We start from the raw sequence: 26,189 nt of genomic DNA, 5'->3' as shown, positions 1-26,189 counted from the left end.
TCTAATAGGAGAGTAAAGGTGAAGAAGGTCAATGATGTACTGTAGAGCAGAACCAGAAGGAGCTTTGTATACATAAAATTGGAATCATTAAAATAAATAAATAAATAAATGAGTGAATAAATAAATAAATAAATGGCCTGAAAGCCAGTGAAGAAATACTATAATAGGGGAAATATGATTCCTCTTTTTGGTCCCCGTTAAAAATCAAGCTGATACATTTCGCACAAGCTGCAGATGAGATAAGGCAGATTGAGGAAGGCCAACATACAAAGAATTACAGCAGTCCAACGACGATGTAACAAGAGCATGAATCATGATTTCTAGGTCTTTTATAGAGGGAAACTATTTTAATTTTGCAATAGATCTTAAATGAAAGAAGCTTTCCTTAATAGCAGCACTGATTTGTTTATCAAAGTGGAAGTTTGAGTGAAAAATAACTTCAACATTTTTTACATAGAGAGAGAATCTGACTGGGGCTCAAGAGCAGAAGAAACAGTAGGGCAGCCAAAAATAATGACTTCAGTTTTTACTTTCATTTAACTGCAGACGATTGTTAGCCATCCAACCTTTAATGTCCTCAAGACATTTAAAAAGGGACCCAAAGGACTGACGTCATTTGAGCTAACTGGCAAATATAATTGGGTATCATCAGCATAGCAGTGAAAGGAAATATATTTCTGACTAATAGAACCCAGGGGAAGCATATAAAGGGACAACAACAGAGGACCCAATATGGGGCCCCAAGGAACACCACACAATAAGGGGTCTGATGAAGAGACATTCCCTATGTTTACTGTGAAAAGTCCAATATTTCTGATAAGACACAAACCACTGCAAAGTCAGACCCCTGATACCAAGCAAAGAACACTATGGTCGATAGTGCCAAAGGCAGCGCTAAGATCCAATAAGACCAACACAGCACAAGTGCTAGAGTCAAGTGACATTAAAACATCATTAGTAACCTTTAACAGCACTGATTCAGTGCTGCGTAGAGATCTCAAGCCTGACTGGAACTTGTCTAAAATATATTAAAAATTCAAATGAGAATAATAAAAAACTGTCAAACAAAAAAACTATATTTTGGAAGACAGAATTTTATTATGAAATGGATTATATTTCAATACACTTAAAAATAAAACCCATAAATTAATGTTATTGTGTTATTATTTATTTTTATTTTATTTTATTCTGAGCACGTTGGCCCTCCATAATGGTTGAAGGTTGCTTCTCACTTCTGCAACGTTGTGAGTGAGACCTTGGTGGATGACGTAGGTGTACACATCACGCCCCCGTCCCTCGGGTCACGCCTCGCTTCTACGTCAAACACCATAAAATGAGAAACTCAAAAGAGAAAAAGTAGTGAATGATTTTTTCTTAATTCCTTGTTCTTGTGTGCAATATTTAAATATCATTGCAACTGCCAGAAACATATTTGATTCTATACACGGACATTTCCTTTTAGGAAGTGAATTTCTGCTTCGGCAGTGACGGGATCCGGATCTTTTTAGTGAGTCGGATCATTCGGCTCAGTTCTTAAATAAGATTTTCCAAACGTCTCATTTACATTTTTTTCTATATTATGACCAGTGATTGTTTTTTATTTTCATAACTACGGCTGAATTTGTTAATTAAATCTTACTCTACCTTTATAAAATAAAATAACATTACTTTGCATTGCATTATATAACATTTATTTCACTAACTAATAAATTAGCAAGGAACTAGAAGTGTGCTTAATTCTGAAGATTTATTTGCATTTGAGAGTCAAGCACGCCTCACCATTTAAAGAAAAAGAGAGAGAGAAAGAAAGAAAGAAAGAACCCGGAACTGTGCGACGTTCACCAAAAAGAACCGACTCCTTCGGAAACGACTCCTCTCTGTAGTCCAGCGTTGACATTCATGGAGGCAAAATCTTTACGTTGTGTTCTTGTTTTCTTTCGTTTTTAATAAACATAGCAATTAAACATAAGTTGCTGGCGATATTTAAGCCCGTTTTATAGTTTTGTCTCCCGACTGCAGACGTGTTTTTTGTTTTAAGTGGTGATTCGGGCAAAGTTCAGTGTTCTGCCGTGTGTATGGTCCAGGTCGTGTACTCCCGGAGTTCTATCATTCTGGAGATCTATCACTTTTGTTACTTTGCGTGTTACTATCAAGTTCCTGAAGTAGAAAAGACTAACAGATTAGACTGATTTGTCTTGGTTTCATTTTGGACCGAGAACGTGTGAAAGAAGCGGAATCGGAGGAGACCGAGACAACAGTAATACTTTTAATTTACGAGAAATAGTCATGGATCCACCTCCAGCTGCAAAAGTGAAGAAAGTGTTACATGTTACATACCTGATCGCTACTTTGGACGTAACGTGGATGTTCCTTCAGTTTTCAATAACACCGGTGGGTCTCGATTAATTTGAACACTAATAGCCTAATGAAATAATCTGCAGAGAAATAAATAAATGCTGTTATTGTCCACAGTAAATCTCGCTTATTTCTGTGTAAATTTGTGTTTTAGCTTTGCTCAGCTCTGAAAGTGTAATTGTGTTATATGAATTCGATGTTATAGTTGTAGTTTAATATGTATTAATCATATTAATATGAATATTAATTGCTTAATACATTTTATTTTTAAATATTAACTTAGCAATATTAATTAAACCACAATCTTAAATATTAATTAAACCACAACATTTTTAGCAACAGGTTCTATGACCCTTAGCCACGCCCATTTAACTACAGGTGGGATCCACAGTATTTTTTACTCACAGACCTACAGGTATGTAGGTAATATTGCACCATTTACTCCCTGCGGTTCTAAAGACTGGATAAATGCTGTATTATTGGCTTGTGTGCTATGTGTTTATCGTGTTAGCATCGACGCCACATTGCGGTGGTAGCTAGATTCTACAGTTGTTGACATCATGCACTTTGACACAAGGTCGTTACAAATAAACAGTAAGTTATTCACAAATAGGCCTAAAAACAAGATAAACAAATAAAAAAAAAAATTAGATGCAATAATAAATATGTAATTCACAAATTTCGGTTCACAATAATGTCAAACCCACCACCTCACTCGCCCTCTTATTTATTTGTGGATTATGCTGCATTTGCTTATGGATGAGGGGTTCTCCCTGTGCTGCAGGGGTTTCGTCAAGGTACTCCGTTTTCCCCAACTCCCCAAGTCCAAAGACATATGCTGCATCCAAATATCCCTACTATTCTAATACATTAGGCAAAAAGCAGTACACCAAAGGCATAGCATGTTCAAATTCCCAATATTCATAAAACAGTAGGCGATAAATACCTGGATGACCTACTGCTTCCACCGAGATTCTGCAGTATGGAACCAGAACATTGTGGATGCTGCGCTATCCCATAAGGCAACGGAACTGGCACGGAAGGGCTGTCAGAATCAAAAATGGCAAATTGGCTCTTTTGATGTTGACAATGCCAGCATGGCGGCTGTGGTATGTCCGGATTGTATTCATGCTTAACACTTACCATGGTGCTTGAAAGTTTGTGAACTCTTTAGAATTAAACATTATTTATTTATTTATTTATTTATGTATTTATTTATTTCATCCGTCCAGAAAACACTCTCCCTCAGCATTCTGGCATGACCACGTGATCTTTAGCAAACTGCAGAAGGGCAGCAATGTTCTTTCTGGAGAGCAGTGACTTTCTCCTTGCAGCCCTACCATGCACACCATTGTTGTTCAGTGTTCTCCTGATGGTGGACTGATGAACATTAACATTAGCCAATGTGAGAGAGGCCTTTAATTGCTTAAAAATTACGTTGGGTAACATGCTAACTTTTGGAGGGATCTTTGTTGGTCTCTACTCCTCCATTTGTACACAATCTGTCTGACTGTGGATTGGTGGAGTCCAAACTCTTTAGAGATGGTTTTGTGACCTTTTCCAACCTGATGAGCATCAACAACTCTTTTTCTGAGGTCCTCAGAAATCTCATTTGTTTGTGCCATGATGCACTTCCACAAACACGTGTAGTGAAGATCAGACTCTGATACATCCCTGTTCTTTAAATAAAACAGGACGCTCACTCACTCACACCTAATCATCATCATCCCATTGATAGAAAACCCAGACTTTAATTTCACCTTCAAATTAACTGCTAATCTTAGACGATCACATATTTTTAGCACTCACGGATATGTAATATTGCATCATTTTCTTCAATAAATAAGTGACGAAATATAATATTTTCATCTCATTTATTTAATTGAGTTCTCTGTGTCTACTTTTAGGACTTGTGTGAAAATCCAATGATGTTTTAACTGCATTGATGCAGTTATTTAGAAAATTCTAACGCATTCACAAACTTTCAAGCACCACTGTATACTGAGCAGTAAGTCCTAGACAGCTGAAACTTTGAAGGAAGGAAGTACCCCAGAGTACTACAGTGTCGCAAATCGGTCAGATTGGTCAGATGGTGGCGCTATTGTGAGCATGTTTTTTTAAAAATGGCCATAACATTTTAACCATTTGTCAAAGACTAACGCATTTTAAATCTATGGAATGCTTGGGACGAGGTGAAAAAAAACCCCAGCATATCCCGATTCTATTTCTGCCTGTAGAAATATTCCGCCATTTTTTATTTTTCGTAAAACCTATTTTTGCGAACTAGGCCTAGGTTTTTCGTCCGATTGGGACCAAACCAGTGCCATACGATTCTATGGAGTGTCAATAAAAAAAGCTATCAAAAAAATGCGAAAAGATTAGAAAATGCGAAAAGACAGGAAGTAGGCATGGCCACTTTTTGACACATGGTTGTTCTATAACACCAAAAAAACATGAAATTGGCTGCAACTATGAAACCGTTAATCCTATTGTCTTCAAAATTTGCATACATGTCTTTGTCTCAGCTGTCATCATTGCTTATATGGACCTTCTCATATGTTGAAAAACATGGGTGCCAACTGCCAATCAAAATTCAGCAGCTATTACACAAAGTTAACAATGACCAATCAAAACGCAACTTGTTGGACCTATATGACTCTTGGTCAGAGAGGATTGTGCAAAGTTGCAAAAAATCGCCCACTAGGTGGTGATATCACGATTTTTGTAGGTGTTAACGGTTGTATATAATGCAGTGTTATGAACAACACAACTAATATATAATATATATCAAATGATAGGTCTACTTGTTCTAAACATATTTGTCCCAAGAACTATTGGTGTCTGTCAAACCATTCAGTAAATATTTCAGATAATGTTAAAAACCTTTTGTGAACTAGTCTTAGGTTTCTTGCTCAATATCAAAAACAAGTGTTACAATATTCTCTGCAGTGTATTCCTGAAATAATTATTAAAAAAAAAAACTTAGCCACAGTAGTTACATTGTAATACTCTTAAATGGAATGAAATATTTTCACCAAACTTAGTATACTTAAGTAAGGGCTCAATCTGAGTTCACGTGACAAAAATGGTAGAGTCTTGCCACTTGGTGGCGCTATAATAGTAAAGAAAACAAACTGCCTCAATAAATGCTGTGTAAATGATCCGGTCTTTCAGAGATACACACGTTCTTTGTATCTTGTGTTAGAGCTCCTGATTGTGAACAACTTCACCTCTAAACCACTGCTGTCAATCAAATCGTTCGTTAAATGTTTGAGTTTATTTTTTAAAAATCCAGTTTTGAGAACTAGTCATAGGTTTTTTGAGCAACTGAAATAAAAATATTGCATCACTATTCATGGGATGCCTTAGATCAATAATTATCAAAAAAAGTTGAACCTTTGATTCATGCATGGGTTCAATCTAAGGACAGATATAGAAAATTACTGAGTGTGACCAGTTGGTGGCACTATAACAGAACAAAACATGAAATTGGCACTAAATGTGGAACCACTGGTCCAATAGTCTTGATAAATAAATATTGCAAGAATTGTACTTGTCCAAGGTCCAGTCAGTGTAAATGAGGACATTGTGAATCTTGAAAAACATGGCTGCCATTGGTGAATGTTCAGCAGCTATTACACAAGCTTAATGAAGGTCAATATTTCTTAAAATTTTCTTGGTTTTTATTTTATTTAGGTGCTTATAGGACTGCATGATATTAAGTAATAACTTTTAACGTCGTTTAAGGGCACTAAATGGCTTGAACCACCATAATTGCTGCTTGCAGCTATATTTTGTAATTGTCATTGTCATTTAATATTGTTTTTAGTAACTTTTGTGGCTTCTTTTCTTAACCGTTTTTTTTTTTTGTATAAGGAAGTATTTGGCAAGAAGGCTGGGATTTGACACACTCTGGTTTGGATACCTACAGACAACTGTAGGAGTGATGCAGCTCCTCGGGGGCCCTGTGTTTGGAAGGTGAGGTGCATCAGTGTGTCTCTGAGTTTAAAAATGTTAAGGTTAAATATTAGTCAAATATTGATACATTGCTAATGTGTGTTTTTTCTAAGGTTTGCAGATATTTTTGGAGCACGTGCTGCTCTCTCCCTGTCCTGCTTAGCATCAGTCATTTATTTTTTGCTGCTAGCAGCAGCAGACAGTGCATTGTTACTTTTTCTGCACAAACTTCCTGCTGTGTTCATGCATGCCTTGCCAGGTCAGACCTACATACAGTTCATCATACATAAACCACCTGCTGCCTTTTATCACTCTGGATCTGTCTAACCCAGTGAAAAAGTTATGTGTCTTTGTGTGTTTCTGCCCAGGATCACAGATGGTTGTCACAGACCTGTCTGAGAAGAACAGGCGAGCAGATGCCCTCGCAAAGCTTGGTCTCTGTTTTGGTATTGGCATGATTACAGGGTCGTCATTGGGAGGCACCCTGAGCACACGCTTTGGGTAAGTTTGTGTACATTATATATACAAAACTATAATAAGTATACATATAAACCTGAACACATGTAGCCCATCCATGTCAAGGTTCAATGTTTTGTGCATGCTGAGATGCTTTTCTGCTCACGACGGTTGTAAAGAGTGATTATATGAGTTACGATATTCTTCCTGGCAGCTCAAATCAATCTGGCCATTTTCCTCTGACTTATCTCATCAACAAGGCATTTCCACCCATAGAACCATCACTCATTCAGTGTTTTTTGTTTTGCGCACCATTCTGTGTAAACTCTAGAGACTGTTGTGTGTGAAATTCCCAGGAGATCAGCAGTTTCTGAAATACTCAAACCAGCCCATCTGGCACCAACAACCATGCCACGGTTAAACTCACAGCGATCACACTTTTTCTTCATTCTGATGTTTGATGTGGACATTAACTGAAACTCTTGACTTGTAGCTGCATGATTTTTTTTTTTGCATTGTACTGCTGCCACATGATTGGCTGATTAGATAACTGGACAAATGTGCAGGTATGCAGTTGTTACTAATAAAATGAATGGTGAGCGTATATTTCCTATAGTTAAGCCGAGATGTTCAGTCTCACTTTGAGTTAATCTTGCTTGCGTGCATCGTGGGAAGTTGTGTTGGCCGGCTGAAGAGGAGCAGTAATTGATGTCTTGATGCTCCGATGGGATTTGCGAGATGATGAATGATGCGTCCTAGTGGAATTCTTGTGAATCTGTTTGTCCCCAGGAAAAAAATCAAAGTTGAGATCTTGATTTTAAATGTACAGAAGGCTCCTGTCACTTTGTGTTACTCTCAATCACTTTGGTGGTTGTTGTGATTGACTTGCAAGTGAATATAAAGTAATGAGAAAGGAAAGAAGAATGCGTTTTGGTTGAGTGAAATCTAGTCCTGCTGCATATAGGGCCCAACTGCACACAAAGATTATAGACTTTTCCACCAAGTTGGTTCTGCAGAGGGTGTCTCTTGTTCATTCATTAGTGGGTTGGACAAACTGTCCCTTGGGGACTTTTATTCCATGGGGTCTCAGATGAAGTCACCGTCCCCCTTCATATGCAGGAAGTCATGGCACCTACTAGTTGTTAGTGGCAGCTTAGGTACCTAAATCCTCCTCTGGAGTATGGTGTTGGTTTAGTCCTCTGCAGCACAAAGGTTACCTATGCAGCCCATGATTGTGAATTGTGTGTAATTAATACCCATTTAGAGTGTCCACAGTCCATCAGGGTCTACATCCAAGATGACCTGTTCAACCATGGTTGGTTGATGAACAATAGAGTCTCTGGGAGAATGTAGGGAATCTGGATCAATGTTTGTCAACTGGTGGATTGTGACCCAAAAATTGTTCATGGGACCTTTATGATTGGGTCATGCTGTTGGAAAGAAAAAATATGTTGCTAAAACATAACAAAATGGAAAGCTGTAGGGAAAAAATAAAAAGGAACACTCCTCATATTGTTATTACAGCACATCTCAAAAAATGATCAAAAACATGTGCACTGGTCAGGAGCAGAGTTGGGTGTAACACGTTACTGTAATCTAATTAGTTTTCTGAAAACGCAGAAATGTAACGCATTACATTTTAAATTGATGTAATTTGATTACAGTTACTGATGTCAAAAAAATTACGTTACTTGCGTTACAAATTTATTGTTAAGAAAACAATGTTAATTAAAATGCATTTTAAAATGAATCACGTTTTTGTCCCAAAGATATTTTCATCCCTGAATAATTCTCCACTTGGAGTACTGCTACCACTATAACTGAATACTCAGTCATAGCATGTTATGTTCACATTTTTACCATTTTAAATTATATTGTTACTCCTTGGCACTTATCTTTTGCACTACCTGTTATATCAGACACTTCCACACTAACACTGTGTTCTGTTCGGTGCTACACTGTCACTTACTGTGTCTATTGTCCTGTTTTAGTAGTACTGTACTGTCCTGTGTTGTTAGCACATGTCTGCACACGTGCGCTTTATGTAGAATGTTTGCAGATCTCATTTAGTTCTGTGCCTCATGTAGTTAGTGTGTTGTTTTATGTAGCACCATGTTCCTAGAAGAACGTGCTATCGTTTCACTGTGTACTGTACCAGCTGTATATGGTTGAAATGCACTTATTACCGGCAGGAGGTATGTTTTTCCTCTCAAGGATTTTGGCACTGGTCCAATCCAGTCTACTTGGAGGTTGGACCATGGAAATGTGATCACTCTCTGTAGTGGGGATCTGTTTAAGAGCTGTGATGGTTAGAACTGAGAACAGACTAAGCAACTCTTCACATATTCATGGATGTCTTGGACCATGAAAGGCCAGTAGGCTATGTCTCTGAGGGTTTTACAGGTGGCTTTTGCACTTCGATGACACCACATGGGTCATTATGGGCATCACCCACCTCATCATTGCCATTTTTGTCTGGCCCTGGTGTTTGTGAGTGACCTTTGACCTTCCTTCAATAGATTCTCATCTCATAGCAACTGACAAGCTTGTCACAAGCCAAGAAGATCTCTGCATTCTTAAAATCCCTTCCTCTGGCATTCTTCATGTGATTCTCCTTCCACAATAGCAGAATGTATACAAAGCTGTGCCAAGCATAGTTGGAGTCAGAGCAGATGACTCTTTAATGCTGGCTCCAGCAGCCTGTTGTAAAACAGTAAGCACACCAGCATCTTCTGCATATTGGCTAATCTTTGGACTGAGCTTATACTGTTGTGGGTCTTGGATGGATCTACATTGCCACATTATGCCTACTCCAGTTTGTACTGGGCCCTCATGGTGGAAGGTGCATCCATCTACATAGACAGGGAGGTCATGGCAGATATTATCATCATAGAAATTATGGTTTGAAGGCAAGGATTGGATAGTAATGACTCTGGTTCTGAGTATATTTCACTTTCACATCATACCCTTGTAATGAAGGCCACAATGTGACTGTTGGTGACTCGACCTTCCCCGAGTCATTGGCTATTTAGGAAGGTGACAGGTTGGTGGGAGGTTTCAATGATAATTTTCTGCCCTCCAATGCAACTCAAAAGTGTTCCACAGCTCATATGGTAGCAAGCAATGCCTTCTCACAGTCAGAGACTTTTAGTTCAATGCTACTCAATGGCTTGCTTGTGTATGCCACCACTCACTTGTCTTGGTCATACTTCTGAGAAAGTGCAGAGCTGAGGCAATACTGTGAGAAGCTAGCCTTCAGATAGAATTCCTTATCCTTGTCAGGATAGGTGAAGCAGGGAGCCATGTACAGGTGTTGCTTCAGCTCATTAAAAGCACTTTATTGTGTAACCTCGTGTAAACGATATGCCATTTCTTCATATGCAACACAGAACAGTACACGAGACTATATAAAATGCACTACACAACCGTATGAGTTGAGTGCAGGACAGAACATTAGATACACAGGACAATATATATGCAGTTCAATAAATACACAAGGCAATAAATACACAGGACATGGACTGTAAACTATTTTGTAGTGAAGCAGCAATATTGGCAGCAAAATAAATTCCATAATAAAAAGTGACTGATGCAGCTTTATAAAGTGGAGGTGTGCAATGTTTTTGAGTCATACTGAGTTAGGTGTTTGACTAGCCCTGCTGTGGGTTAGGAGGCAGCAGGGTGTTGAGTAATCTGACTACCTCAGCTAAGCAACTGTTGCGGAGTCTGCTGGTGGTGGCACGGATCCTTCTGTACCTTCTGCCAGATGGCAGGAGGATGAAGAGTCCATGAGAGGAGTGAAAGGGGTCGTCAGCAATACTGGTGGCTTTGCGGATGCAGCTGTTGTTATATGAGGTGTTGATGGTGGGTAGAGAGATTCTCACAATCCGGATCTTGTGGTCAGAGGCTGTGCAGTTCCTGTACCACACAGTGAGACAGCTTGTCAGGACACTCGATAAAAGTCCCTCTGTTGAAGGTGTTGATGATGGAAAGGGGAGTTCGGCTATCTTCAGACTTCGTAGGAAGTGGAGGCTCTGCTGGGCCCTCTTGGCTAGGTGGTGTTGAGAGTCCAGGAGATATCCTTCGTCATGTGCACACCACGAAACTTGCAGCTTTTGACTCTCTTCAGTTTTTTTTGTTGGTGTGCAGTAGGCCTGGGCGATATGGCCAAAATGTATATCACGATATATTTCTTCGATATAAGTCTATGAAACCTCCTCCTATAAAACTATATAATAATTTAGAGAGAAAAAAAAATGGCACAAATAAATTAATGTTCACCTTTTATTTGGATTTAACCTTCATACAAACAAGAAATGTGAAATCACCATCAAATAAACATAAAACTCGCACCTTTGTCAATATTTAATATCTTTAACTTTAAACTACAACATAGGCTGATTATTTTATTCTTATGGATTGAAGTAAAAGTGCTTCAGCCAGGATAAAAAACAAAATGAAAAATGCTCAGAGTTGCTGAAGAAAACAGAAAAAGTGTGAGCAATAACAAGAACACATGTTTCTGGGGCAGGGACATTGTTGGGGGTTGATGACACCCTATGACAGGCTCTAGAGGTTTCTGGCAAGAAATACAAGCTGGTCTACATTATCTGGCTTCAAAGATGCCCTTTTACATATGACAATGTTGCCACCTGTACTAAAAACCCTCTCAGAGGGGGAGCTTGTGGCTTGAATACACAAGTAATGTTTTGCCAGTTGTCCTACTCTGGGGAAGTTCTTATGAGAGACTTTCCACCAATCTAGAGGATTTGAGTCATTGTCAGCATCTGGAGACAGAAGGTAGTTGCTGAGCTCCCTCTCAACTGCCGGCTGTACACTCAAGCCTTCTGTGTTGGTAGTGGTGGACCTGTTTGAAAAAAAGCTAGCCAGAGACCGCTTTGTTTTCTTGGTTGGTGTCACTGCTGCAGAAGCATCTCCCATGGCTTCTTCTCTGGACTTCCCTTACCACAACAGCTCTCTCTCCCTTCAGCACCTCCAACACAGCTTTCTTTGATGTATTCTCTCTTCTCCTCCTGAGTGTATTGAATCTTGAATCTTGGGTCAACGAGGCATGCCATGTCAAGTAGATCATCCGTGGCTGGGTCATCATACTTTTCATTGAGGTATCCCATCACTGTTGTCTTTATGGTCCTGGTGAGGTCTGTGTCATCCTCTGCTTCCTTCAAGATGGAGGTGTTGAAGAGATGCATCACTGGTTTTAGGAATGACACACTCACATAGGACTCACTGGACAAGGCATCCGAGAATTCGAGGAGCGGGCTTAGAGCTGCATCTATAGACTCTAAAACATCCACATCTTGCCAAGTAGGAACCAGCGACCTGGTCTTCTTGTCTTTTTGAGAGGACCTCTGTGATGGCCCTTTTCTGCTCCAGAACCATTTGTTGACGGGAGCCCCATCTTGTTGGGGTTTCACTGATGAGCTTGTGCTGTGGCAAGTGATACTCCTCCTGAGCAGCTGCAAGGTCCCGTTTCTTCTTCCAGGAGTAGGAGAAGGCAGACACCACCTTTTTACAGACCCCAACTGTTCTGTCCACTCGCTTGTCTTGGTGAACTTTCTCTGTACACAGGGAGAGAAAAAAATATTGCAATATATTGTTCTCATTTGTGTTTTAAGTACAAAATTTGATTTATTTATATTATTCTTAAATCAAAATCACAATTCTGCTTACGTACATTTTGTTGTTTTTATTTCACACCTGATTTGGCAAAGTAAACATCTGTTTCTATGCCAGTAAAACACCTTTGAATTTAATTGATAGAACTGCTATATGTATAAATCCATACAAATATGTATGTCTTGACTAAAGAATAAATGAATAGCCTATTCAGTCACTTAAATTGGGGGAATGAAATGACCTACTCAAAATTATAAGCCTACTAAGTAATATCTAGTGTCTGGGTTTGGTAACCATAGTCATAGCCTACACAACACAGAGCACCTCAACTCAAGTGTTTTATTTATCAAATCAAATGCACATTATAACATGCTCAATGAAATTCTTATGACATGGCATGCAACAACCACATAGCAAGCATAAAATTCTGTGAATATAAGCATACTATAAACAAATATAAAGAATATTAAAAATAGCTATCAAAAACATACAAGCGCTGATAAGCTACGTTTAGGTTAGGCCTATTTTGTGTTAAGCATATCGCCTATTTGTTACTGCAATGATTGTAGTAATATATCCTCATGCCATAAGCAAAATAACATAACACATTACTCAATTGTATATTAACTGTGTATAACTTACCAATAGCAGAGTTCAGTCGGTGCCCGAAGCATTGTAGCCTTGTCCATCTGTTCAACTCAGCGGCTTTGATGATATTAGTCCCGCTATCTGTGGTGATGCAGACCTGGCGGTCACGTTGGAGCTTAGCCTAACATTGCCGAGCACTGGCTGCATGCCTGTGGTGTACGTCATCACACACGTAGCCAATTGTGTTCTGCTTGGCTTGAATACAACGAACTGACGCCTTTGCCATGAACGTCAGTCAGTGACTAATGTTTTAATGTATGTCGAAATATCGGAAATGTGTTTAAAAACCATATCACCGTTATTGAAAAAAATTATATTGCGATATATATTGATATTGAATTATTGTTCAGGCCTAACGTGCAGTGGTGAGTGGTCTACTCGGGTCCTCCTGAAGTCAACAATCATTTCTTTGAACTTCACAGTCATAAACTCTATAAACAGTGAGCAGTAGCTTGAAACCACAACAGCATTCCTGCACCATTTGTTATTTGTGTAAACACATAGACCACCGCCACGAGTCTTACCAGACAGTGCTGATATCCTCTCAGCGCAATGTGCTATTAGCCTGGCTAGCTGAATGACTGCATGTGGAGTGGTGTTGTTGAGTCATGTTTTCATAAAAACAAAAACACAGCAGTCCCTGACTTTACACTGCGTAGTTAGCTGTAGTCTGAGTAAGTCCAGTTTATTGTTGACAGAGCGAACATTGAAAAGGAGAATGGATTATAGTAGGCCTGTCACGATAACTAGTTTTGTTGGATGATGTATTGTCCCAGAAATAATTGCGATAAATGATATTATTGTCATTTTAATACCATTTTATGCCACAAATACACCAATTTCCTTTTCTGTCAAAAATATCCTTTAAATTTAGTCAATATTTAGTCATCATATTTATTCATTTTAGTAAATTTTATTCTGACTAAAATGGCATAAAATATTAGTTAATGGCATTGATGAGAATATGCAAAAATTAAACGAAATTTTCACACATTTTATATATTAACTTGAACAGGTAACAACAAAAAAGTGAAAACTGCCCTTCACCTTATCTCCTGAAATAATATTACAATGCGTAAAAAAATTGTGAATTCTTTATGCATTAGTTATTCATTGTCTATGTTTTAGTGTGTTGTTACGGAAAGAGTTGCAGAGTAAGATTTAAGTTGACAAAACCAAACAAATCCAATCCGGGTTAATTAAGGTTAACAGGTTTCATGACATTGGTTATCAACTTTCTCAGTCAACCCAGGTTTTAACTCTGAATCGAGGTTTACTCAGCATGCGTTTGCATCAAACAACAGATAGCGTTCAACATGGAAAAAAAGCAGGTGTGCATACTTCCGATTGAGGAGCAAAAAATTATTATACGAAAATATAAGGAATATAAATCTACAATAACCACGAAAAGCAACATCATTGCAGCTGTCAGAGCTCTGGAAAATTACTGCTTGTGTAATGCTTAAGTTTACTTTTATAGGCTCACAATGAGATTGAAAACATAACTCCAATATATTTATTATAATTTAATTTAATATGAATGTAAATGATTTTAATTACACAATAATAAAATAAATATTAATTTGTGACAATATAATAGGACAGGAATAACATCACCGCATGAAAATATGTACTACTTGCAAAGAACTGCAAACCGTCTGGGTTACGCATGTAACCCTGTTCCCTGAGAAGGGAACAAGACGCTGCATGAGCTTAACACTCTGGCAATGCCTCTGTGCGTGACCGGTATCTGAAGTCTGTGTAAAGTGTCGCCAATTTATTGGCTTGCTGTGGTCATGTGACAAAGGGAACGCAACAGCTTAACGCTGTGCGAACGAGTATACCCACTCGGTCATACTGAGGATATGGTCTGTCCAAAAATGGTCCATGTCTGAGGGTCACTGCAAGATGCTCGACCGAACTGTATTACTGAATGAATGTGTGTGGCGTAGACCACTCTGCTGCAGCACATGCATCCTGTAAGGATACCCCTTTTAGATAAAGCTTTTGAGGAGGCAGACCAGCAGCTGCTCAGACTTATGCCACTGGCCGTAGCGATGGATGTAAGTACAAAGAGCACAGTAGGTGCAATTTTTCATGTAAGGCACAGAGGAGGGCATAAGGTTCTTATTCTAGAATGCAGTGTTTTCCTCTCTCCAAACATAACACTTCTCATTTAAACCAAGAGTTCTATTTTGGTCTCATCCATCCACTAAACATTTTTCCAATAGCCTTCTGGCTTGTACACATGATCTTTAAAAAAAAAAAAAAAACAGCCCAGGATTCAGCTCTCCTGATAATGTAATCATGTATTGTTCACATTCTTCAGCCTGTTCTTCAGATATATTCTTATATTTTATGAGGTTAATAAGACAAAAATTTTAATCTGAGAGAATGTATTCATACCAGTCTGGGTGTGTATATTTAAGTAGTTTGTGTGCTACTGTGTGTCCTACTGGGTGAGATGATGAAGGCCTCTCCTTTGGAATTATGGACAGTAATGTTTGCGTGTGTGTTTTGCAGGGAGAAGTTTGCAGCATATGTGGCTTCTGGAGGAAGTGTTATCAATCTACTGCTGGTGCTGAAATTCATTCCTAAACACACAAAAAGACACAACATAAAGAACAACAACAGTAATATACAAATTATTTAATATTACAGTGACTTTTAGTTTGCTGGTGTTGCTTAACACAAGTATATCCATGCACAGTGTATTGAATATAGAAGCAATATGTGGTGTTTTCATATGGCTTTAACACATATGACCATATTTGGGCATGCTCAGGCAAATAGGTGGGCCTGCGCTGACTTAATGGATCACCAGAGCAAACCATGTTATGTTTTAGCCTACATTTCCTAAGCTCTAAGCCATCTGGTCTACTATACTTTGATGGAATATGGAGCTACAAATACAGTGCCCTTTCCATACACTAGAACTTAACACTAATTCTGTTTAGCTACTGAGCAGTTTCCATGTGCCTTTCTTAGTAATTCTTCTGCACACAGCAGGTGTCGCAGAATGTAAAAATGCTTAAAAACAGCGTATATTTATGTAAAAGCAACCATGTAATTACAAGTGAGAAAACATTAAATATTTAAATGCACTACTTTGATCAAGTAAATTCTTTTGATTGAATTTTGGCATTGGTAAGTGTTGCTGTTCCTAGAAAATAGTCTTATGGCACTTATGCCACATGTCACACATACAGTATGCGAATTATGTTTTGGAAAACATTTATACACACACAAGAAGTATGTTTATATATGAATTGGGTATGTATGTATGAGTCAGGGGCGTAACCTGGCCTGGGCATTCGGGGATATACCTCCACTTGGGGTAGTTTGTCACTATGTAACTGAACGTCAGTAAAAGAAGACGAACAGTGTTGTAATTTTGTATCTTCAGTAAACACTGTTGTATTTTTACAGGAAAATACTTGGAAATACCTGTCTCTTATTGGTTTGCAGGTCTCAATTCTTAATGCTAGCTCACAGTCAGTTAATGTGAGGGGGAAAATGTACTGTATATGCTGATTTTTTACCAGTAAAAAATCATCCTCTCATGCTGAGCCAGGAAAACAAGGTGTGTAAATGTCTATGAGTTCCGTAAACATATTATGAGCAGAGCATAAGGACAGCTAACATACTTTGCATGACACTATAGCAAGTTAAAAAAAAAAAGATATTTGTGCCTCCACCTGGCTAGCGACACCAAACTAGCCTAGAGTTAGATAGCCAAAAAAAATGTAAGTTTTATTTTATTGGTCTGGTAGTCCTGCAAACAGTGATAATCCCACAGGCAGGTTTTATGATAAATGCAACTTTTTGTCCATTTTTCAAATTTTTTAAGCAATTAGTCCTCATATGCAAGAGAAAAAAATGCATGGAAACAGTCTATTTCGAAGTATGTTTTAAAAAGTTTTTTGATGGAGTAGAATCTGGGCTTAGCCCCAGATAATTAACAGTCCAGTTAATACCCTGTTTTTTGTTCCTAACCACATACAGCTGGCTCTGTGTTTAATTTTGGGGAGATTGTCAGGCTGATGAAGTTTCCAGGTGTTGCACAGACTTTCACTGTGAAGATCATCTCAGGACTGCCATCTGGTGAGCAACATTTTTAATGCATTACATTTCTTTAACTGTGTATTTCTTAAATTCTGCTTAACTAGTAAAAATAAAACTCATAAAAAATTAATCAATTGTCCACAGGTCTCCCAAAAGTGTGGTACTAGGGTAGGAAGCCCTCTAATTGTGCACCATTTACATACTTCCAAGTCCCATATTTTATTAGTACATCTAAACTGAGGCATTTCAATGTCATGGTATTCATTGTACCTGACTATAACTTAATCATTAACATTCATGAAGTTATAAAGTAAGATTTTACATACAGTGGTGCTAGAATGTGCTTGAAAGTGTGACCCTTTAGAATTTTCTATATTTTGACATAAATATGACCTAAAACATTATCTGATTTTCACACAAGTCCTGAAAGTAAACAAAAAGAACCCAATTAAACAAAAGAGACAAATATGTTGTACTTGGTCATTTATTTATTGGGAAAATGATCCAATATGACATATCTGTGAGTTGCAAATGTGTGTAAATCTCTAGGATTAGCAGTTAACTTGAAAGGTGAAATTAAAGTCAGGTGTTTTCAATAAATGGGATGTCAATCAGGTGTGAATGAGCACCCTGTTTTATTTAAAGAAGAGATCTATCAAAGTCTGATTTTCACAACACGTTTTGTGTGAAGTGAATCATGGCATGAACAAATGAGATTTCTGAGGACCTCCGAGAAATGAAAACTGTGAAACAACTCAGAGTTGTTCATACTCATCAGGCTGGAAATTGTTTAAAAAAAAAAACATCTCTAAAGAGCTTGGACTCTACCAATCCACAGTCAGACAGATTGTGTATGTGGAAATTCAAGACCATTGTTCCCCTCCCCAGAATTGGTCGACCAACAAAGATCAGTCCAAGAGCAGTCATGTAAAAGACTGCAAGGTTACAAAGGAACTCTGGGTAACTTCTAAGCAACTAAAGACCTCTCTCACATTGGCTAATTTGTTAATATGTTAATTTTGTTGAGAACATCAGGAGAACATTGAACAACAATGGTGTGCATGGCAGGGATGCAAGGAGAAAGCCACTGCTCTCCAAAAAGAACATTGTTGTCCCACTACAGATCACATGGACAGGCCAGAAGTATAATGGAAAAAATGTTTTGTGGACCAATGAGACCAAAATAGAACTTTTTGGTTTAAATGAGAATCGTTATGTTTGGAGAAAGGAAAACACCATTCCAACATAAGAACCTTATCCCATCTGTGAAACATGGTGGTGGTAGTATTATGGTTTGGCCTGGTTTGGTTCATCTAGGCCAGGACAGTTTGCCATCATTGATGGAATAATGAATTCTGAATTATACCAGCGAATTCTAAAGGAAAATATCGGGACATCTGTCTGTGAACTGAATCACAAGAGAAAGTGGGCCATGCAGGAAGACAACGGATCCTAAGCACACAAGTGGTTATATCAAAGAACAGTTAAAGAAGAATAACGGTAATGTTTTGGAATGGCCACGTCAATGTTCTGACCTTAATCCAATAGAAATGTTGTGGAAGAACCTGAAGCAAGCAGTTCACGTGAGGAAACCCACTAACATCCCAGAGTTAAAGCTGTTCTGTACTGAGAAACGGGCTAAATTCCTCCAAGCTGATCTGCGGGACTGAATTTGGTTACAACATTTGTTGTTTTTAAATGTGCTTTTTAATATACTTTGTAACAACTCGCCTCGTAGAGGCACTGGTTACAAATACGATCCGGGCTCTAACAACGTATATGAAAAAACGTACAAAAAACCACCAATAACTTTTACCAAGATTGTTGTTTATTATACAAAAAACAAACCTATAATTATATACAAATAACCTACACTCACAGTCTCTCTTGTAGTGCAAAAAGAAATATATAATTTAAGATCAAAGTCTTATGGATCGTCCTCACCCGTTCCTCCAAGTATGTATCGCTGCAGCCTGGAGACCTCCAAGTGGGAGATACTTACGCCACAAGTAGGTGGGATTTCACAAATGGGTGGAATTTAGGTGAAAATCCAGAAGTGATGGCAAGTATGCAGAAATGCCCAATCGCGCAGAGGTGTGCACTGCATATACAATGACATTACTCATTAACACAGTTGGATTGCATGCATGATAAACTTCCGCGTAAATGCCCTGGAGCTCGCCTCATCTTCTCTTACCAGTGTAACCTGGTGGACTCACAGCAAGCACATTATAAAACATATAAAAATGTCAGTTAACAAATAAAATACACATCCTTTTGTTGATTCTGCATAATCTGGGAATTCAATGTGCCAATATTTAAAATTTAAAAACTGCAAGTTTACCCGTTTAACTCCAGCAAGCTGCCATATTGCCTCTGGAAAAAAAAAAACCCAGACAGCTTAGTTTACATGACAGACACTACAGTAACCAATCAAAGTCCTCTGGAGGTTTGTACAGCCCACTTGGAACTGAAGTCCCACCTGTTTGGAGCTGACCCTCCCATTTCATGCTGTCTCCGACCTCCGTTTATACCTATCTCCACGAGCACAGAGCCAAACACAATACGGAAATGGCAACAAGACAGAACTAATAACGAACAAGTGCCATCAATATATTAATTAATTAAGATAATTACACACACAGGTAATAAAAACAGACACAATAGTTGGCAGTGCTACAACTTGAACTTGATCAACAGTTACCAGAAACATTTAGTTGCAGTTATTGCTGCACCAGGGGGTCACACCACATGCTGAAAGCAAAGGTTCACATACTTTTGCTACTCACAGATATGTAATATTGGATCGTTATTCACAATAAATAAATGCCCAAGTTTAATGTTTTTGTCTCATTTGTTCATTTGGTTTTCTTTATCTACTTTTATGATTTGTGTGAAAATATGGTGTTTTTTTAGGTCATATTTATATAGAAATATATAAAATTCTAAAAGCAAACTTTTTAAACTTTAAAGTGGATCTTTTTGCAGTTTCTTTATTTACACTGTCTCAAAGTAATATAATGCACTGAAACAGACAAAATGTTCACTGTATTTTCAAAGCCCTGAATAAAATCAAACCCTGCACTCTTACTTGCATTCAGGATCAAACCCAGGTCATTAGCGTTGTGAGAGCTACATTTCCTGCTGCACTATTCTATCGCTCATGTTAATCAGGTTCATTTAATGCTATAGTTATTTCTTCCCATCAGTGCCAACGTATTTTTAACATATTGAATCAATACTACATGAACTGATCACATTCACACTACATAATTCAATCTAGTAATTAAAAACCTATTTAAATTCAATTTAGTATAAGCAGTTAAATCATGTTTTAATAAGAAACTTAATATTTTATATTAACTATATATAATATGTTCACTTAAATCTGACTGACCACACATTCCGTTTTTCCTTTTCAGTGTAGTAAGAAGTCTGACTGCAAAGAGCAACAGATACATGAAGTGTTATAAGCTATTATACTTAAAATTACAAAGTAGTGCAGATGTTTAAAAAGGATGCATCAAATATAAATTTTATTTTATCTATGGCTAAAGTGTAATTAACCTAGAATTCAATAGTGAGTTTGTGCTCAAATACAGCACATTAGTCCCATCATGCATCACTCAATCTTGTACTAAATCAAGCAAATTTCTCTCTAAAAAAAAAAAAAATCAGGCCAGTTATTTTTAAACTAATTTCTGTGTTTGTAGCAAATCATGTGATTAACTAGAATATTTATTTTTTTAAATATTAGACAACCATAAATTCTTAAGTGTGTTACAAAATAGTTTACATCATATACACTCTGAGCACTTTATTTGGAACACTATATTAATACTGGGAAAGGATTCATCACACCAGGCCATGTTTTTGTCCAGTTTTGGTGAGCCTGTGCCCACTGCAGCCTCAGCTTTCTGTTCTTGGCTGACAGAAGTGGATCCAGATGTGGTCTTCTGCTGTTGTAGCTCATCTGCCTCAAGGTTCGATGTGTTGTGCATTCTGAGATGCTTTTCTGCTCACCACAATTGTACAGAGTGGTTATGAGTTACTGTAGCCTTTCTGTCAGCTTGAACCTGTCTGACTATTCACCACTGACCTCTCTAATCAGCAAAGCATTTCCCAGCAGAACTGCCACTCACTGGATGTTTTTTTCTTTGTTGCACCATTCTAGAGTAAACTTTACAGACTGTTTGTGTGTGAAAATTTCAGGATATTAGCAGTTATAGAATTACTCAAACCAGCCTGTCTGGCAACAACAATCATGCCATGGTCAAAATCATGTTTTCCCCCATTCTAATGGTTGCTGTGAACATTACTCGAAGCTGCTGTCCCGAAGCTGCATGTTTTATGCATTGCACTGCTGCCAAATGGTTGGCTGATTTAGATAATTGCATGGGTAGGTATACAGATGTTCCTAATAAAGTGCTCAGTGAGTGTATTATCAAAATATAACAATTTGGTCGTTATTTTTCAGGTGTTTTTCAGGTTATGTTCTCCATCATTGTCATGAACTTTTTCCAGCTGCAGGCAGAGCAAAATGGGTACCTGATGGCATACCTTGGTGTGTTGCAAATGGTACATACACACATCCATTTATTCACACTTTATGCTAATGTTGCTAAGTTAATTATTTTGACTCTTCAGCACCTTAAATATAATGTTTGTATGCATGTACATTTGCACGCTACTTTGTGTTGTAGGTTATTCAGGGTGCTGTTATTGGCCGTCTCACCACAAGATATTCAGAGAATGCATTACTACTGTTTTCAATAGGCCTGAACAGCTTGGTGGGGCTTGCACAGGTACACACTACATCTCCCAGGGTTATGGACTAGTGCAGACAGATTATATGGTTGACTCCAAATTATTGTCAACCTTCTTGTAAATGAGTCAAAATGAATATATAAAATGAATAACATGATATTTTGAGCTTAATTATATAGGGTAATAACAGTACTGGAAGCATCTTCCAATAATGTATAACAGGGTTGAGAACACTTGTAGATGGATCGTGGACCACAACTTGCAGAACATTTATTTGCAGAACTTTTTATTCTTAGGTTCTTAGATGGAGACTGGAAATGGCTATTGCAAAACATTGATTTTGTGTTTCAGCAACCATTGTTGAGTATGTTGATTGGGTGGTTATGTAGTTGAAAGGTCAACTTATGATATCGTAACTTCTTGGCAGTGGCTTTCGATGATTGATTTAGCAACATTTAAGATCCCATCATTTCTTCACAAAAGCCCTTGAATCACCATTCAGCAAGTGAACAATCTGTTTTCTATTGAAAGCCACAAAGGAAACATTCATCAGAGATGGATCAACCTGAGTACCTAACTCAGGTTAGGGACTCAGTTTTCAGTTGAGTTGTATGTTGACTGACAGGTGACAGTCAACTCAACGCAGACTTTTGTGAAATTTCTGCCTTGATAAATATGAACAGAAAAGTAAAAATTTAGGACTGCCAACATACAGACAGTAAATAAATAAAAATGTTTTTTTCTGACCTTAAGTATGCTGCTGGTGAATATCGGTTCTTCCATTAAACAAGAGTAAGGATTTTCCCTGTATAATATCACAATACAATGACGTCTACATTTTTTTCTTTCTTTTTTTTGTAAATACACTATATATCCCAAAGTATGTGGACACCTGACCATTACACCCATATGTGAGCCCGGTTGTGCTTTAGTCAGTGGATGTTTATGGATGTCCATTTCAGTACGTTCTTCTTTTGTAAAAGGCATCCTTAAATGCTGCAAATAAATTAAGTATGAAAAATTTTGGAAGACATTTTGCTAAAAAGTGTTGATTTCCCCTATGTATGGAGACTTTGGGGACACCCTGTAGAATCAATAAGATTGCCCCTCACTAGAACTAAACGCCCAAATTGTTTCATCTTGACAGTGCCCCTGTGCACAAAGCAAGGTACATAAAGACATGGCTTGCCAAAGATAAAGTGGAAGAACTCCAGTGGCCTGAACTCAACCTCACTGAACACCTTTGGGATGAACTGGAACATCAATTGTGCACCAGGCCTTCTCACTTGTGCTCAATGCCCGACCTCACTAATGCTGTTGTGGCTGAATGTGAAAAACTGTTATAGCAGCAAGTGAGGGGGACCAGCTCCAAGTTAATGCCCACAGTTTTGGAATGGACAGGTGAGTGTGATGGTCAGGTGTAGCACACACACTTTTGACCATATATCTTATCAAATTTTTGTGACTTCAATTTTGAGACTTAAATTCAGTTCAGTTTTATTTGTGCTTGTAAACTTGTCATAAAGCAGAAATCTGGACATAGATTTACAGTAGGGTGACCAAATGTGGGACAAGTAGTAAGTTTGTCTGGGACAATGTGGGACATATTTCTGACACCCAAAGGCCTACCATTTTGATGTCTATCTAAATGAATAAGAAACATGTACAGTTCAAAATCAACACAAAAATGGTCTACACAAAATCAATGTCCTGCCATGGCTATCCCAGTCCCCTGACTTAAACCCCATAGAAAACCTGTGGGGTGAACTGAAGAGGAGAGTCCACCAGCATGGACCTCGATATTTGAAGGATCTGGAGAGATTCTGTATGGAGGAACGGTCTCAGATCCCTCGCCATGTATTCTCCAACCTCATCAGGCATTATAGGAGAAGACTCAGAGCTGTTATCTTGGCAAAGGGAGCTAGCACAAAGTATTGACTAAAAGGGTGCCAATAATTGTTGCACACCTATATTTAACAAAGATATTTTTTGATAAACCTGCGTTTTGTTTGCAATTGTTTGATATCCATGAGAGCAGAGTATTTTTGTGAATTTTTTTTAACAAAAGATCAAAAGGTTAAACAATAAAGACAAATTTTCAAAGCCTTCTTTGCTCATATTTACCAAGGGTGCCATTATTAATGGAGAACACTGTAAATATTTACTAAAAAACATGAAGTGGAGATGCACTTATGCTTTCTGAGTAAACTCTTAATGTTTGACTTAATTAGAAACTCAAATTGACTCAAAAATCAATACGGTACTGCCTTAGTAACAAGCCACTCACAAATACTGTAAAACAAGAATATAATAGCCTTTAATTCTGATGTTGCAGAAAAAAGTCCCAGATCAGAGTAAAGGCTTAAAACAATTTAGACTAAACAACGACCTGATCCCACTAGCTAACCCTGATTTATATCTATTTTTTTTTATGTGTTGTTATTATTATTATTATTGTGCCTTATTGTCTTATTTTTGTTTACTTTTTCAGGCCCTAACCACTAATATGTTACAGTTCTGCTTTGTTGTTATTCCAATGATGCTGTCACTCAGCATCTTCAATGTCATCACAGACAGTATGCTAACAAAGAGTGTCCCAGCTTCTGACTCAGGTAACAGACACGCACCAAACATGCAGAAATGTTATATACTTATTAATAGTCATTTGCACAAGCCAAGACTTTAAACCACAGCTGATTTTAATGATATATTCTATATTTATAGGGACCATGCTAGGTTTGTGTGCATCTGTGCTGTCTCTGGTGCGCACAATTGGGCCAACTATTGGAGGTTTCCTTTATGAGACATTTGGTGTGGCATCATTTGGATACATTCAGTTTGCTGTCAGTGCTACAACCTTTACCCTGCTGTTCATGTCAAGCACAAGGAGGAACACAGCCCACTACAGATGAACCCTGGCTGTAGTTAAGTACGTGTGCAAATTTCCTTTGCACTTCAAATGTATCTGATGTTTATTACTGCTGATGTTAAAACTGTTGGTTTGTCTACCATGTAATTACAGTTTGTTAGGACATCGTTTTTAGCTCCAATTTAAAGTTTTATTATATTCTTTATGAAAATTATGTGACAATGGAAAGAATACATTTTTGTAAATGATAAGCATAAATAAATAAAACAAAATAAATTAAACAAATCTGGTACTGCTATGGATTGTGATATTTTTTACTGACCATTAGGGGAATAATTGTTTAATATGATATTTCTATTTATAAATACATTTTCCTTGTTAGTGATTAGGCATAGGTTGCTGAACTGGATGTTATAAGCATATAATGACTGTTGGTATTGTCTATATGATTATTACTATAATTAGTGCAGGGACTGTTAATAATATATTTTAAAGGATATATATTGACAAAGGAAACATTTGCTACATTGTAGAAAATGTTGTTTCACCTAAATTCATTGCTTCTAAATCCTAGTTCACACTGCCCTGACCGATGGCAACAATCACCAACGTTTAAAGTTGGCTGTTGGATTTAGCATATTGGGAAACACAACTGTTATGTTCACACTGCCCCACCAGACACCAACAAACTTTTTTACAGGCAGTCAAACTGGTTTAAAAATGGATTTTACCAGAATCAAAATTTTACTATTACTAGTGTCTTTACATGTGATTCTTTGCCTGAAAAGATGAAGAGTGAAATGAAAGAGGTTGTGAGTGAAGCCTTGGTTGTTGTGATGTGAGAGACAGGGCACATACTTAAATTTTTAAGGCATATTTTTTCAGGGCATAATTTGGGTACTGATCACGGCAGGCCTATAAATAGGCATGATGTTACACAAGCTTCAGATACCGGTCACACGTGAGGGTGCTTACCACAGCGTTGAGCTCACACAACGTCTCGTTCCCTTCTCAGGGAACAGGGTAACCCAGATGTTTTCAAGAAAAAAAAAACACAGACAGGGCATAATTTGTGCACTCTGCGTATTTTATTGCTTTTCATATAGAATGTGCGTAAATGATAAACGCTGCGTTAGCCTGCATTTTATCTAACTGTCTGTGCAGACCAGTGTTGCCAACTTAGCGACGTTTCGGACGAAACATAGCAACTTTACAAATATCACCAGTTCTGTCTTGCAAGCGTGAGGTCTTGCTTTCCCGTTGCGCACTCACCTCTCTCTGTGTCTGCTCTGTTCAGTGAGAGGCTGAGAGCTGAAGATTTAACAACGTTATGGATAACAAGACACGCCCTTCTTCCCAATTTACATAATGCGTATGCAAATGATTTAAAAATGCAAGACGAATGGAATGCAACATCTTTTACATCAGTACACAT

At 37.8% G+C, this 26,189-nt stretch overlaps 1 protein-coding gene across 2 annotated transcripts; it reads left to right on the top strand.

Moving 5' to 3' along the window:
• The first annotated feature begins 1,830 nt into the window (after positions 1–1,830).
• slc22a18 (solute carrier family 22 member 18) lies at positions 1,831–25,039 on the top strand. 2 transcript variants are annotated; one of them, XM_017459204.3, is made up of 10 exons: positions 1,831–2,391; positions 6,236–6,333; positions 6,426–6,571; positions 6,681–6,813; positions 15,577–15,686; positions 17,059–17,157; positions 21,596–21,696; positions 21,822–21,923; positions 24,377–24,497; positions 24,610–25,039. In XM_017459204.3, the coding sequence occupies exons 1-10, from the start codon at positions 2,287–2,289 to the stop codon at positions 24,795–24,797; spliced, it is 1,203 nt and encodes a 400-aa protein (XP_017314693.1). In that variant the 5' UTR covers positions 1,831–2,286; the 3' UTR covers positions 24,798–25,039. The 2 variants fall into 2 exon arrangements, with proteins under 2 accessions (XP_017314693.1, XP_017314694.1); XM_017459205.3 differs by having other exon boundaries at positions 1,832–2,391; positions 6,232–6,333.
• The last annotated feature ends 1,150 nt before the right edge of the window (positions 25,040–26,189 follow it).

This window comes from Ictalurus punctatus, chromosome 27, assembly GCF_001660625.3.
Source record: "Ictalurus punctatus breed USDA103 chromosome 27, Coco_2.0, whole genome shotgun sequence".
Taxonomy (NCBI): Eukaryota; Metazoa; Chordata; class Actinopteri; order Siluriformes; family Ictaluridae; genus Ictalurus; species Ictalurus punctatus.
Note: the sequence above shows the minus strand (reverse complement) of the source record. Positions and strands in the feature narration are given on the sequence as shown.

Bases quoted from the DNA above. Each gene is read 5' to 3' on its own strand.
- slc22a18 (XM_017459204.3), top strand. From the start codon at position 2,287: ATGGATCCACCTCCAGCTGCAAAAGTGAAGAAAGTGTTACATGTTACA. The intron at 6,814-15,576 runs GTAAGTTTGTGT...TGTGTTTTGCAG, and splicing joins ACCCTGAGCACACGCTTTGG to GGAGAAGTTTGCAGCATATG. The intron at 15,687-17,058 runs GTAATATACAAA...AACCACATACAG, and splicing joins CAACATAAAGAACAACAACA to CTGGCTCTGTGTTTAATTTT.